Source organism: Kryptolebias marmoratus, linkage group LG17, assembly GCF_001649575.2.
Source record: "Kryptolebias marmoratus isolate JLee-2015 linkage group LG17, ASM164957v2, whole genome shotgun sequence".
In the NCBI taxonomy this organism is placed as follows: Eukaryota; Metazoa; Chordata; class Actinopteri; order Cyprinodontiformes; family Rivulidae; genus Kryptolebias; species Kryptolebias marmoratus.
Genome location: NC_051446.1, coordinates 16,991,182 through 17,005,663, shown reverse-complemented (window position 1 = coordinate 17,005,663; position 14,482 = coordinate 16,991,182). Strand labels below are relative to the sequence as shown.

General features: G+C 41.3%; 1 protein-coding gene across 1 annotated transcript in view; it reads right to left on the bottom strand.

Annotated features, from left to right (window-relative positions):
• Positions 1-1,484: 1,484 nt before the first annotated feature.
• Positions 1,485-14,482, bottom strand: part of nhlrc2 (NHL repeat containing 2) — a 17,802-nt gene continuing 4,804 nt past the window's right edge. The window contains exons 3-12 of the mRNA XM_017439531.3: positions 12,454-12,503; positions 11,171-11,576; positions 9,921-10,042; positions 9,695-9,824; positions 7,634-7,727; positions 7,153-7,384; positions 6,713-6,835; positions 6,410-6,619; positions 6,008-6,221; positions 1,485-3,454 (exon numbers count right to left, since the gene is read on the bottom strand). Coding sequence (XP_017295020.1) covers positions 3,192-3,454; positions 6,008-6,221; positions 6,410-6,619; positions 6,713-6,835; positions 7,153-7,384; positions 7,634-7,727; positions 9,695-9,824; positions 9,921-10,042; positions 11,171-11,576; positions 12,454-12,503 — 1,844 coding nt within the window. The 3' untranslated portion in view covers positions 1,485-3,191. The remainder of the gene's footprint in view (positions 3,455-6,007; positions 6,222-6,409; positions 6,620-6,712; positions 6,836-7,152; positions 7,385-7,633; positions 7,728-9,694; positions 9,825-9,920; positions 10,043-11,170; positions 11,577-12,453; positions 12,504-14,482) is intronic.

Genomic DNA, 14,482 nt, shown 5'->3' with positions numbered 1-14,482 from the left:
TTGAATAAATGCTGCAAATTGGGAGTAAAAAGATCCCCTTCTGATACAGGTCTACTTTATTTTTATTATTTTACAGCTGAAATAACTGAATATGGCACAGACACTACTCAGCTTACTGAAACTTGTCTTCTTCTCTTTAAAAATCATATTTATATGTAAAAAACAACAACAAAACATGCATATAACCTCCTGTGTACTTTAGCTGTCTGCATTAAAACACTTTGATTTGTTCAACTCGAACAGCTGATTTGGATACAGGTGGCCGTTGGCGGCACCATTAACAGTCAACGTTGGTTTGATGGTTACTAGAAAAACCAGATCTAGAAATTTTTGTTTGTGGTTTCAAACTTCTTAAAAGGAGTGAGGGCTGCAGTGATTCTGAACAAAGTCCGAGCTGAAGAAACTTTGGTGTTACCTTCCTGTCTTTGGTTTTACAGAGAACTCAATCTCGTGGCGTGATTTTTCACTCCGATATCTTTTTAAACCACGAACATTTGCACCTCATTTAGAGAATGGTGTGCCTTTGTTGTCATGGCCATTAGACACAGCTGGACTCCAGAGAAGCGCTAATAGATGTGATACACAGAAACGAAGCTGTAAAAACCCCAAAATAATGACTTTTGTGGGTTAAATTGGTTTTTCTTCTTTTTCTTTTAAGAAAGTGAACAAAACACTTCAAAAATCCAATTCAGTGTTGTTATTTTGGAGCTTGTACACTGAATAGGTAAGAAGAAAATGAGCCAACAGCGTTTTGAGAAGAAACAAAATCTCTAAAAACCTTCAATCTGGGCTGGATCTCACGTATCCAAAGCTGCAGTTTATGAATTCAAAAAAAATGTATCAAACAAAGTAAAGCTAAATAAGCCCAAAAGGCTGACAATAAATAAAAACAAAAACAGAGGCCTCTAAAGAATACGCCAATCAAAACCTCGAACCAGAGTAGATAAATATGTTTATTCGTTTCTCTACAAGGTCCCCCACTGGAGACGAGAAGCGTACCAAAATGTGTCTTAAAAAGTCTGAAAAACAAAGTTAGCAATTTCATCAAGAGCCATTACAGTTCATTAAAAAAAAAAACCCTGAGGGGGTGGGGTTACAAAGCAGGAAAAAAAAATTAAAAATACACCAGAAAAAACTTTTGTGGTTTGTTTCAAATAAACAGTTCGTGGGAGCAAAACATTTCTCCAGTTATGAAACAACACTGTTATTGCTCCAGATAAATTTAGGCGTCATCAGTTTACACAATCCATACAANCCCCACATCCTCGCCCTCTTTTTTCCAAGGCACTTGAGCGATTTGAACTGAACAGCCGCCTGACAAGCACAATTACTTTACGAGACACGATGACAGCGGCGCATAACTCCAAAGAGCAATATGGGGTGGGGGGATGACAACAACAGCTTCGACACGATCAAATTAAATTACGCAAATACCCCTTTGTGGGGCAGATTTCAATGAGATTTTTTTTTTATTTGTTCATTTATTTTAATATAACACAGTAGCACACAGTGAACGGAGCGAGCAGAAGGCCCTCGGTCTCATCAGTTCTGAGCCCAAAAAAACCAAACAAAAAACAGGCCCTTTATCCACTACTTAGATAATATTTAATGGTTTGAATCGAAATGGCTCGGGAACAGTTGTTATTAAAAGCATCAGCCGTCACACAGAGCAGCTTTGGGACTGGGAGAGAGCAACTGTTCAGTCTGAGCAGAAGCGTGACATAACATCCACCTGAAGGCACCACACTAGCTACATTTATACACAAACGGAAACATTTTAATGTACAACAAAAACCCAGTGTTAAGACTCCAGAACTAACGTGATAATATTAATGCAACACGAGTCCCTGCATAGATAACTTCTCTTAATCCAAATCAGCATAGAGCTCCACTTCATAAAGCTTTCACTGCACTCAGATTGAATTTAAAAAAAAAGAAATCTGAATACTTTTATGTAATAATCCCCTTGGAAGACTCCTACTTTTCACAGGACAATGGTCACCTCTCAGCGTTGGCTTTCTAAAGCAACGCTTTCAAAGTCAAAGACCGAATTATATCTGGACTGGAATAAATGTCCTCATTTTGTTTCCATTTCTTTTGTGAGGCTAGGCGCTGGACTGAAAGGACGAGTTTCAGAACCTGATTCGATAATTACTTCGTGGGAGTTGCGGCAAAAACGTTGGAGATTTGAATGTTAATTTCCTTGTCAGTGAAATTTATTACTATCTGCATGTGGAAACAGGAAGCTGGTTTAAGGCTCCTTTTGTCTTTAATGCATTTTCTTCAACTTCAAAACTAACTAAAAAAAAACAACTAATAAATGACAGAAAATTTATCGTTATTCGCTCGTTGAATGACCTGAGATTGGAAAAAAAAAAAAGTTTAATTCGGACTAAATTGATGAGCCATCCTTATAAAAGTATTATTTGTTCAAAACCTTTTCACAAAACCCCACTTCAAAATATCTGAACTATGACTTTAGTCTTGCGCAAAAGAGTTTTTAAAGGAACTTTTTCCATCTTTAAAACAAATGATTAATTAGAGACGGGCAGTAATTTTCGATTACTCGAAGTCTTGAAAGAATAAACACGACCGTTATGGTTATGTATTTATTACCGCCTGTACTTTTTTACCCCAAAAAAAGAGAAACAACTCGGAGTGTCCCCAGCGTCTTTCTGCTGTCATAGTTTATTTTGAAAGGACTATAAAGCGGAAACTATGGTCGAGGGTCACAATAGCGGCATGCCCCTCCACACTGATTTATTGGACTGATAAAAATAAAAGAAATGATACAGATCCCTGGCAGCAGCACATGTCTGTACACAAAGCCTCGGGTTCATTAGGGTTTTTTTTTTAGCTGCTTAAAACGTCCTTCCCCATTACTAATGTTGACAGTCGTCTTAAAAGAAATTTTTGCATAAACCACTATTATATGAATAAGCTGAAAGCATTACAGTATTAATGCAAAGTGTTTTCTAACAAGAGCATTTGAGCGGTCTGAAAAGAAATCTGCATGAGGTTGGGTTGAAATGGGCGCCGTTTAAAAGCAGCCACGCTCTCAGAAACAAAACTTCCTCTTCTTTCAAAGCTAAAAACCGAACAGGACTCGGGTTTGCAGATTCTGAAAATAGAAGTCGCACATTCATGTCAACATAAAGTGTAAACGCAGAGGCTGCTGCGAGTCCGTGGCTCTAGAAGGCGTGAGCCAATGTCACCGCGACCTCTCCGTCCCCGGGAGCGGCGTTCGCGCGAAGAGGCAGCGCAAACGAGGCGGCTTTCATCATGCAGGCGCTCCCTGCCTCCTGACAGAAATACACCCACGCGTTCAGCGTGAGGCTGAGCTTTCCGCCTGGTTCCTTTAGAACAGGTGGGAGTTTGGTCGAGATGCGGAGCGGCTGCGACAGATCCACGATTTCTCCCATCATCACCTGACCGTCCAGCAGCCACTCGTTGCCTAAAGGACAGGGAAAACCAACAAACAATAAAGGGACAAACTTAACAGAGACTATTTGACACCTAATGAGAAAGGATTCTTCAACTACATATACTGATTTTAATGTCTGGTGAAAGGTGAACCCACATCGTGAAGAAATTCTGGATATTGGAGCAAATTATAGATATTTCCACAAAAGGTGGGTCAGATTTAATACAGATGAAATCCTTTGCGAGTTTGAAACTTACTTAGAAGTTTTATAAACATCTAATTTTGCTAATTAGAAAAGAATTTCTGCTCAGTCTACATGGCTCTGATTACTTTGGCACACGTTTTTCTTCAGGTAGGCAGCAGAACGTGGATAAAAAACACAAAAAAACTTAACAAGTATTTCTTAAAAGAACGCATACGGCACACCACCTTGCATTCCGCGGTTTTAAACAAAGATCTTGTGTGATCTGTTAGTGCTCAGACTATGGGATGGGGACGACTCTCAGCTGCCACCACACCAAACCTGAGCGCAATATCTGTCAAACTGACTGAGTTGGAGCCATTTTTGTGTTGGCCAAAACAGATTAGCTGTGAATCGGTATGGACACTCAACTGATTTGGAATATATCAATAAAAAAAGAACATTTGTTAATTAATACCAGCATAAATCCTTTTGTTTAATTGCAAATTTCATTACTTTTTTAAATTTTAGAATGCTCTAAAATGTAGTGAACATCATTTACAAAAGTATTACATTAAAAACATTTCATACTAATTTAGTATGTTAGCATGCTGTAATTATTAATTGATATTAAGCAGTTACTATATACACTTGCACTTTTTCTTGTGTTTTGGGTTATTTGTTGTAAGCAATGCTTTATCTTTACAATCTACAGTAATTACTTTTATGCAGCGCAGCTTTTTTTTTTTAGTACAAATAATCATTTTAGGCTTGTCCAGGCATTCACTTTAGGCACTTTCTTTAACATTTATGGTAATTCCTTCTAGGTGGCACAAGGTTTCTAGCATTTACAGTAATTCCCACGCCTTGCCCGCAGTTTCCGTCTGCTTCTCCGTGCAGAGAGAAGCTGCCGGCCTACGGTGAGGTACGGGCCTTAAAATAGAGTAAAGAAAACCACCATGGGTGTCACTAAAAGAGAACTTAAACATGAAACATGAATCTCAACTAAAGAAAACTTTATTGGTTTTAATTTTAATTGCAGACCATTGAGCTAAAGCACTGGTTGCTGGAAAATAAGTTTTAAAGCTGTAACCTACGCAGTGACTACTGAGATATCAGTTATCACATCGATCATCTGTCCGAAACATCATGGAACATATCCAATAATATGTTTCAGGTGCTGTGCCAACTTGTTGACTAAGCAAGCCCTCCCCGGAGGATTCACAGCCTGCATGACGAAAAACATCAGTTCACGGTTTAGACTCATTTCCGTCTGCACTCTGAAAGATCAGATGTGTTTGTACGAGTCTGTCAGCCTGACATTTAGATTTATTGCTGAACACTGAAGCCTGAGCATCGCGCAGCTAAAAGGAGTCACCTGAAACATTAACCCAAACCCACGCAGCCTCTCTAAATCACATGAAATGCTCTGTGAGGACATTGGATTTCTCCAACAAATACTGCTCTTTCAAAAGAGACTTCACTTCTTTCAAAAAGACGAAGAAGGAGGAAAAAAAAAAAAAAAGAGAGATTAACTCCAAACAAAAAGACTGGATTTTCATTTCTGTGAGAAAATATTCTGCCGGAGAGATGACAAAATCCATGCTGGCGGTGATTAATGAAGCTGATGCTGAACATGAGGTCCCATGGAAGCCATTTGTAAAAAGCCACTAAAAGAAACAATTTAGATCTGGCATGTACCTCGAACTCGATCCATTAACATTCCTGCCTCGGCGCTGATCTGATCAGCGCGAGTCTAGACTCCGTATAATGGGACGGGGAGGATCACGTAACATAGCCTGGTAGCTAATTATGTGAACCGAGGCATCTCGTCTTATCGAAATGTTCTAAAAATACCCCGCTGATACGGCTGGCTGCCTGCTGCGTCACTCAGAGGGATGGAAACACTTCAGGTCCAAAACCTAATGAACAGACCATCCACTGTCACTCACACGATATCTACAGAAAATCACCTCACACCTGATCCTATCGCCGGACTGCGCTTGATTACTGTTCGACAATACGGACTGAAAAAGTCCTGCATTAGATTAAAGGCCCAGCATTACTTGATGGAATGCATATCGCCTGCCCCCTTTCTTGCCAGAGTTTTTTATTAAGATTTGATGTCGAGAAACGACAAAGTTGCAGCCTTTGTGGGCAAACCTTGAAAAATAACATTATGCACAATCTAACATGAAATAGGGCGATCAGTCAGCGCTCAAAGCATGTGCTGAGATGACTCTCAGCTACTACCACACCAACATTTAGATCAATATCTGTGAAATTAACTGAGTTATAGCCATTTATGTGTTATGTGCTAATAGCAATTAGCTGTGATGACCATCTTGAATTGGATTCATTGATAAAATGAATCAAACATCTCTGAGTAGACGTCGCCTCACCTTCAGCCGACAGTGCCCAGCAGCTCAGCGCTTCCTTGGTGAGTTTGGCTCCTTCTGGAAGCGAGATGGTGAGTGACACGCAGACGGTCTGGCCTGCGGACACGGCCACTGGTGGCGTGTCCTTCCTGGCAGCTGATTTAGGGAGCGTCGGGACTTTCCTCGGACCCAGAGGCTTCGGAAGTGCTGAGTCTGTGCACTCAGCGAGGATGGGGAACTGTTTAGGAGAGAGATTTAGATGCAGAGAAAGGAGAAAGGCATGTACTTTCAAAATGTCTTTGCTGTGCCACGTTTTATTAAAACTCAGTCACAGAAAATGCTTTTAGTGAAAGAATAATTACATAAACATGGATTAAAAATAAAGTACTCTCTTAAGTAAACGCTTCATAAACACATAAATCTGACCAGAGAGACAGTCTTGGACTCCAGATCCAGGACTTTGATTTGGTGGTTGTTTGTGTCGGCCACATAAAGAAGCTGCCCGCCGTCGCCGACACAGATTCCTCCGGGCTCGTTGAAGTGAGATTTGTTAAATTCTGGTCCCACAGCGTCTCCGGCCTCTCCCGTCCCCGCTAACGTGGTACACTGCTTTGTTTTTGGATCCACCATCTTGATCTGAGCACAGAATATAGGTTATTTTACAAAAAAATACAAGTGTGTGGGGTAGTAAATAAAACTTCCATGTAACCGTTTTCCCTTCGTTCTGACCTTGTGGTTGTAGGAGTCAGCCACGTAGAGCAGCTTTTGTTCAGGAGCCCAGGTGACACCGAGCGGATGCTGCAGCTTGGCATCCACTCCTTTCCCGTCGACGTCCCCGAAAGCAAAAAGGTTCTGGTTTAAAAAAAAAAAAAAAAAAGACAAAACAAGATCAAATGGAGATACAACGTCCTGGCCCGAATGAAATTAGCTCATGGAATGGACTTGGCCTGCAGGCCACCAGTTGATGATCAGCAGCTTGTGTATTATAAATAATATTATAAATTCAGTCTGTTAGTGGCTTTTATTGGCCTTTTGCCACTTCAAAATCACCTTAAGAGTAAATAATTCAAGGCCATTTTGGATTCTCTTCATGTTTTTCCCTCTTCGGATGGTTTGTTTAAACGTAACTTTAGATACAGAACTGTAAATAGCAAAACTCGGCCGTTCACCAGCGGGTCTCTCTCCCCTCCGACAAGATGCTTGACGGCTCCGTCCTTCAGCGCCAGCGTGCGGATGGTGCTGCTTTCGCTGTCAGCCACAAACAGGCAGCTCCAGGGCTCCTCGGGGGCCGGAGCCAGGCCGGAGGGCTGCGCAAAGCCCGCCTTGTGAGGGTAGGCGTTGTTTCGGTTCTCTTCGCCGCCGCTGCCCGCCCATCGCACGCAGGTCCCCGCTTTGGACTCACTGTTCAAGTCGTACAGCAGAACTTTACTTTAAACACTGACAGGCATCGACAACAACTCGGCTGTTTGATGCATAGAATAATTCCTGTTCATTTCTTCAAATTGAGATACAATAGTCTACATTTTGTCACCAGTTTTCCTGTGCATATATCTAAAATAAGACACACGAATGTCCTTTTAGGCTTAAAAAAAGAAAGTTCCTAATGCTGCTGTTGCCAAGTGGCCATGAGATCATGTGCAGGTCTCTCACCTTCCTTTGGGCAGTTTTCCATCTGCTAGGAACAAAGCCCAGATCTGGTGAGTTCCTGCCATGGCTATCCACAGCACGTTGTCTTCAGCACCACCTACACACACACACACACAAAAGTGAAACACATAAACAAAAACACTTCCCATAAATTTGGACTCTGGCAATGTGTCCCGTTGCTTCTAACCTTCCAACAGTCATTCAGAAAAAGTTTCTTCGATGCGTTTTTGGGAAGTTGGCTTTACTCAAAGACGGAAAATATTAAGAGGCCGGGATCATTTAGTGAAGGCCAAGTGTCAGAAATCAATCAGGAATGACAACGGCCACAACCGTCATCATGATTGATTCAAAACCCTTCCAGACACACAAGTGCTCAGCTGGAGAATAATGTAGCTATTAAAGATGAGACTCTACAACTTGGAGAAAAGAAATACTGTGCCACTTAAGTATTTTTACCATTACCAATATATTTAATAAATTCTTAAATGCACTCAGAGCTTTGTGATGAATCACTAAATAAGGGATTCCATCTGTAAAATATGCTAAACTTAACTGAACCTTTTAAACTAATTCATCCCCAGACTAAATGAAGATGTGATTTTTCTGTGATGAATGACTTATTTCAGGCATCAAACAGTTCAAACTCTGTTTCTCTAAACCGAGGAAATTCAGAAAGCTATCTGTTACAGGTAAGATATTAATTGTTCATTAGCTTACTGCAAAACCCCACTTTAAAAAAAAAAACGAAATTATTAATTACTTGAAAACTACAGTTTGATCTTAAAGGTAAACATCTTCTTGGTTCAGTGGGAGTGTAGATATCAGCGTTTTAGATGAGTAAACTAGAAAAATTGTATTTTCTGTGCAGGAGCAGTATGAACGCTGAATGACTCTGCTAAAAGTCGCTCAACATGAGTTGTTCAAGCTAAAAGTAGGAGAACACTAGCTAAAAGGAACAAACACTGTCTCAAAGCACCAAAAGATTAACTAAAAGTAGCAGCGCGGGAACTAAAACATAAAAATTCTTTTTAAAAAGTACAAGAAAACAAAAACAGAGTCAGTATACTGGAGCAGATTCCAAAGAGAAAGAAATTTTAGAAGGAACTGAGATCTTAATGTATTTTTATGGTGAAAATATTTGTAATTAAAAAGGTTAATATTTTGAAAAGAATAAAAAAAGTACAAAAAAAGTTACACAGTTAACCCACTTTTCTGATGTAAAGTGACTGTCAGAGGAAGCTGTGAAATTCATTTGAATGACGTAAAGACTGAATATCGAGGCAGAATGTGTAAAGGAAGTGATCATGACATCACTTCTTACAAAGATATCATCACTGTCCAGTGAGACCAAAAAAAAAAACAGTTCCTCGAGCCGACTGCACGCTAGGCCCACATCCATAGCCCTCTTCTCCTCCACCTACCCTCTCCCTGCGCACACAGCGTCTCCTCCACACGTCTGATCTCTCCTATTAGATGTTTCTTTTAAATTTAGTTTCACAGAGTAAAAAGCTGAATACCACGGTGAGGTAATGTTGTTTAGAAACCGAGATAATGCAACACATTTTCAGACGACCTCTGCGTGGAGACATTCACGGTGTTGCATTGAACCGTTGTTATGAAAAGCTCAGAGTATGGTTGATTATAAAAAGGAAAGAAGAGAGAGAAGGAGCGGCACAATTCCTCGCTCGTCTCTGACCTGCACGCAGATGGCCGATCATAACCTGGCACAAAGAGAACATCTGACGGCTGGTTTCATACGTTAAATGAGTGGAACACCCCCCTCCCCATCACCACAAGCAGGTGATAAATCTAACTGTAACCACCTTCCTGTTAACACACCTCTTCACCATCCTTTGATCTGCAAAAAAGCAAAACTCCACAAAGTCTCAAATATAGAGACTGGACAGAGAGATTGAGAGGGACGGGACAGATTTAGGAATTCCTGATGGCAGAGCGGGACGCAGACAGAATATAAAAACGCATAATAAAGTACAGCAAGCAGCGAGAGGCTGGGAAGACACAGAGGAGGAGAGGAAAAGGAGGAGAGAACGCCACAAAACTTACAGGCAGTGCCAAGAACTACGTCCCAGGGAGAGCTGATTGGCTGCTCCGGTCCCATGGCCCCACCCTCTTTATCAGTCCCTTGAGCACCAACGCCTGCTAAAGTGCTGACTCGTCGCTTAGACAGATCAATCTAACAGAAAGGAGCAAAACAAAAATGAAAAAAAAAAAAAAAAACAGACAGTCAGACATAGATATGGGAGCAGGCGTCACAGCTACGGGTACGCACCTTTCGGATCAGGTGGTTTTCTGTGTCGGCCACATACACAGCGTCCCCTTTGATGGCGACGCCCTGAGGGGAGTTAAAGGAAGCTTTGGACAAGTCGCCATCTTGTTTGCCTCGTTCAGGTCCTGTGACAGAAATGATGTTTCACTGTGGCCATGAGCACATTTTTTAACTAAAAAGTGTAACATTCCTTGAAGGAATGCACATCGCCCGTCACCTTTCATGCCAGGCTCATAGATGAAGACCATCTTTTATTGAGGCATGATGAAAATGAACCCATTTTGGTAAAATGGAGCACTCAGAGTATGCGTTGTGGATAACTCTCAGCTACGACCACATCAAATTTGAGTAAAACTGCCTGAATCATCCCTATTTTTTGTGTTGGCTAATGCTGATTGGCTATTATGGCCATCCTAAAATAGACTAACTCCAAAAGTTAATCACTTCCATTAAAACCCATCCAGTTGTTCATGAGATATTTTGCTAACAGACAGTCAACGTCGACTCTAACAGGTAATGCTAAAGTTTTGAGCAAAGATCTCACTCGAACAGTAGCACTTGGAGTATCTAAGCCACAGCACCACCATATTTTAGCACAATTTCTGTTGAGCTGACTGAACTTTAGCCATTTTTGAGTTTTCTAAGGCCAGTTGGCTGTAGCTGCCATCTTGAATTGGGCTGGCTTCATAAGTTAATCAGCTGTAGATGTATTTAAAAAGGTTGTACCAAAGATCTTTCGTCGTTCTTTGTTTCCGTTTCAAATCGTTTCCCTCCAGCGTCACTGATCTATTAAAGCTTCGCAGGAAAATTCAAACGTCAGACTTGTCATCTTCAAGTTTTTTGACACTTAATTTAATTTCTGGCACTAAAAAGCTTCAAACTTTGCTTCTTTTTTTGTTTTAAACTGAAAGCGGGTAAAGAAAATGGATGGATGGATGAAACAAGAAAGCAATAAACTGTTTGCAGTTTGGCATTTTTAACATCCTCTACATGTAAACATGAGCACAAAGATGAGGTCAACAAACCTAAAATAAAACCACTCCTTCATTTTCTCCCTTTCATTCGTCCACGCTTAGATCAGTGCCAGTTAGCAGCATGTCTTTATTACTGCTGTTGCCAACTTTTCTGATGGTTTGAGGCCAACACAGGCCAACCATGTGGCTCCACCGAGGGTCACTGAGGTGTAAAATAATCTCCAACTATCATCACTGCCCAAATGTGCTCGTAACGTTTCAGATGTTTCCCCTTCTTACCGCCAATGACGTGCAGCAGTTCTCCAGTAGAGGACGCCACCAGGATCCTGTGATGCCCCGTGTCCGCGATCACCAGCCTTTGGTTGCTTTGGTCAACGGCCACCTTCCCAGGAAAGGAAAGGATGCTTGGCGGCAAGGAGTCCCTGTACAGCTTAACGCCCACCGAGTGAGTCTTCAGCAGCCCCCGTGTGCCATAAAACCGAAGGGCGCCGTCGGCGAAGAGCGCCAGCCTGTCCCGGTGGCCCTCACCCACCAGGGCAAAGAGCAAGTTGCCACGAGGCCCCAGCAGGACCAGCGTGGGCCAGCAGGAGACCTCCAGTTCGTGCCAGAGGGACGCCTCGTTGTCGTTCACCACGGGGTGGCGGATGTCGTAGCGAAGCACGGCGCTCCGGATGTTGTCCAGGACCTTCAAAGGTCCAGGAACAGATTAAAAAAAAAAAGGGACTTTCGTTGACATTCTTCACTGAAACTCTAATTTTAATCACATTTTATTTAGACACTTATTTACCTTACTACATTTAATCAAAGCTGGAAGTGAAGGCTTATTTTAACTGATCATATCTCCGACTTAAAACACTGTAGACACATAAAAATCCACGTGTCAGAGTCTTCTGACACACACAAAAATGGGAATATTACAGCAGAATAAGCAACTGGAGCCAAAGATATCCTATAAAACAATTATTCTTGAGGTTACACTGGCAAACAGATTGGTAACATCAAGGTCTAGCAGAATATTCAGAAGATTTCAGCATCTTTTTCTGGTCCGACACCAATTAGGAACAGATGCAAATCATGCAAATTCCAATCAGACCGGGAGCGACTGACAGAGAGAACAGCTTCTCCCTGTCATACATTATGCCACGTAAGCTTGTTTATCTGTCAGGTGCTAATTTTCAGGCAACCTCTCGGAAAATGAAACGAACCCTGTGCTGTTTAAAAAGCTGAACACCGCATTATCAAATCTGAAACCAGTCAGGGTTTACCTCCATTATCCAAAAAAAGAAAAAGGGATTTATGGAGGTTTAGTTGAAAGCTCACGTTGGTACATTTTGCTGATTCAAAATAAACGTGAAATGTTTCAGCTCTGAAAAGGGTTTCTATTTTGTGCCTTTTTTTGCCTCACAAAGCTGAGAAACAGAAGTTTTAAATCCTAACAAATGTTTGTCACAAATCTAACAGCCCCCCCCCCCAAAAAAAAAAAAAAAAAGTCAAGTAATCTATTTGCTGACCCGTTTAAGAAAAGCTCCAGACGAGCCCTCGGCAGATAAACAAACACTTACTTTTTCATTGGGAAACTTGGCAGAGTGGACGCCAACAATCACCAATCCATCTGAGACAGAGAGAGAAAATATTAGATCCAAATATTAACAGAATCCTGGAACCACAGAAGATATCCTAAGTGCTGAATGCTGCTGAAGCTAAAAGGAGCCAAACACGAGCTAAAAAAGGGAAAAAAAAGAGTAAAACTCCAGCTAAAAACTAAAAGGAGTAAAAGACTCCTTTTAGTCAAAAGTACCAAAATGCGAGTTAAAAGGAGCAAAGCACTGGATGAAAGCCGTATGTGGCAAAACAGTAGCTAAAAGCAGCAAAAAGTTAGCTAGAAGAGCAAACAGCTAACTGAAAGCTGCAACGGTAGCTAAAAACTAAAAACAGATTTCCAGGAGAGCAATGCTTTTGAAGGGATTGAAGAGATCTTAGTGTATTTCTGTTGGGAAAATACTTGTGAATAAAAAATATATTTAAAAGTATAAAAGTTACAAAAACTTATAGCACCCATCGCCTGAATGAGCAGAACTTTTTCACATGGAAGCTAATACAGAACAAAGTATGCAGAAGTAGATTGGAAAAGTATTATGTGAAAAAAAACAAAAACAAAAAAAAAAAAACACAAACACAAACAAACAGGAAATCAACAGCGTGAATGCTGAATCAGCATTTATATAACAAAAGTAACCAAAGCAGTGAAATCAATCACATCTCTGCAAATTCTTTTCTTTAAATCTTCTTGCATAGTTGTAACCAATCACACGACTGTTTAATACAAGCAGAGAGAGTGAGCGACTCAGCTCCCTACGACGACAGTGGAAACAAGTTGGTGGTATTTCTCTGTGGCCAAAAGTCACACACACATAAACAAACAAAAAAAAAAAACCCTCAAGGAGCAGAAAACCTGACAGGCTCCTTCCTGTTTTTCTGCACTGGAGTGCACTCGCTCTTCGTGCGCCGCTCGCTTGAAAAAAAAAACCTCACCGTTACAGTATGTAAACACAGCCGAAATGACTCAGCAGATCTGTAAAAGCATCCCATCCGAGTTGCGTATCGAAACGTTAACATTCCCAGGAACTATTTACAGTTGGCGCCTCCGTATCTGCATCTACACTGTGTGCAATACGGCGCACATAACGATTAACATGAGCCGAATCTGATGACGAACTCTTCTGACGGAAAGGCAAACGAGTTGCATGCACAGGGCAGCAACTGACATGAAGAGTTGCTCCACTTAACTCAATAAAAGGCTGCATAAATTGGACCAGCCTAACTTTAATTAAAAGTCTTGCATTCCTTTAAGGCACAGGTGTCAAACTCCACTCCTCGGGGGCCGCTCTCCTGCATGTTTTAGATGTGTTCTTGCTTTAAAACACCTGGTTTAAATGGCTGACTTGTTGCCGTGCTCCTGGAGAACTTGATGATTGGGTGAGGAGGTAATTAAACCATTTGAATCAGGTGTGTCGGAGCAGAAAAAACCTAAAACTCCCAGGACCTCTGCTTTAAGGAGTCGCCTGTTGCCTTTTCTGCCAGAGTTTTGAACGAAAACCATATTATGAGAAGAAGGCACCGTTCTCGCCGTTTTAGTCAAACTTCGTAAACAATGTTCTGCACAATCTCACGGCACGCCTGTCAGAGCTCAAACGACGAGTCGGGGATGATGTTTATCTACTAACACACAAGGCTGTAGTGTGTTTGGTAAGGTTTGGTGAGGTTGATAAGCTGCAGTGGCCATCTTGAATTGATACTTCGTTGTAGATATACATCTGATGGTTACTTTCTTAGAGTTTTGTTAAACAAAAAGAAAGAAAATCAGTCAAGAGGATCATGAGATATTTTGCTAACATGACAGACAAACCAACATAAACTCAAGTTCGTTTATTCCTTTTTAAAGGAGGGAGGAAAAACAGACAACTTGTTGCCTTCTGAGCATTCGCTTTCAAAGCGTCCAACTCCACTCAGTGGGTTCTGTCACTCCCATCCTCTGCCAAAGAGTACAGTACCAGCAGCACAGATTGGAGTGACGATGGGTGGGGCGGGGGG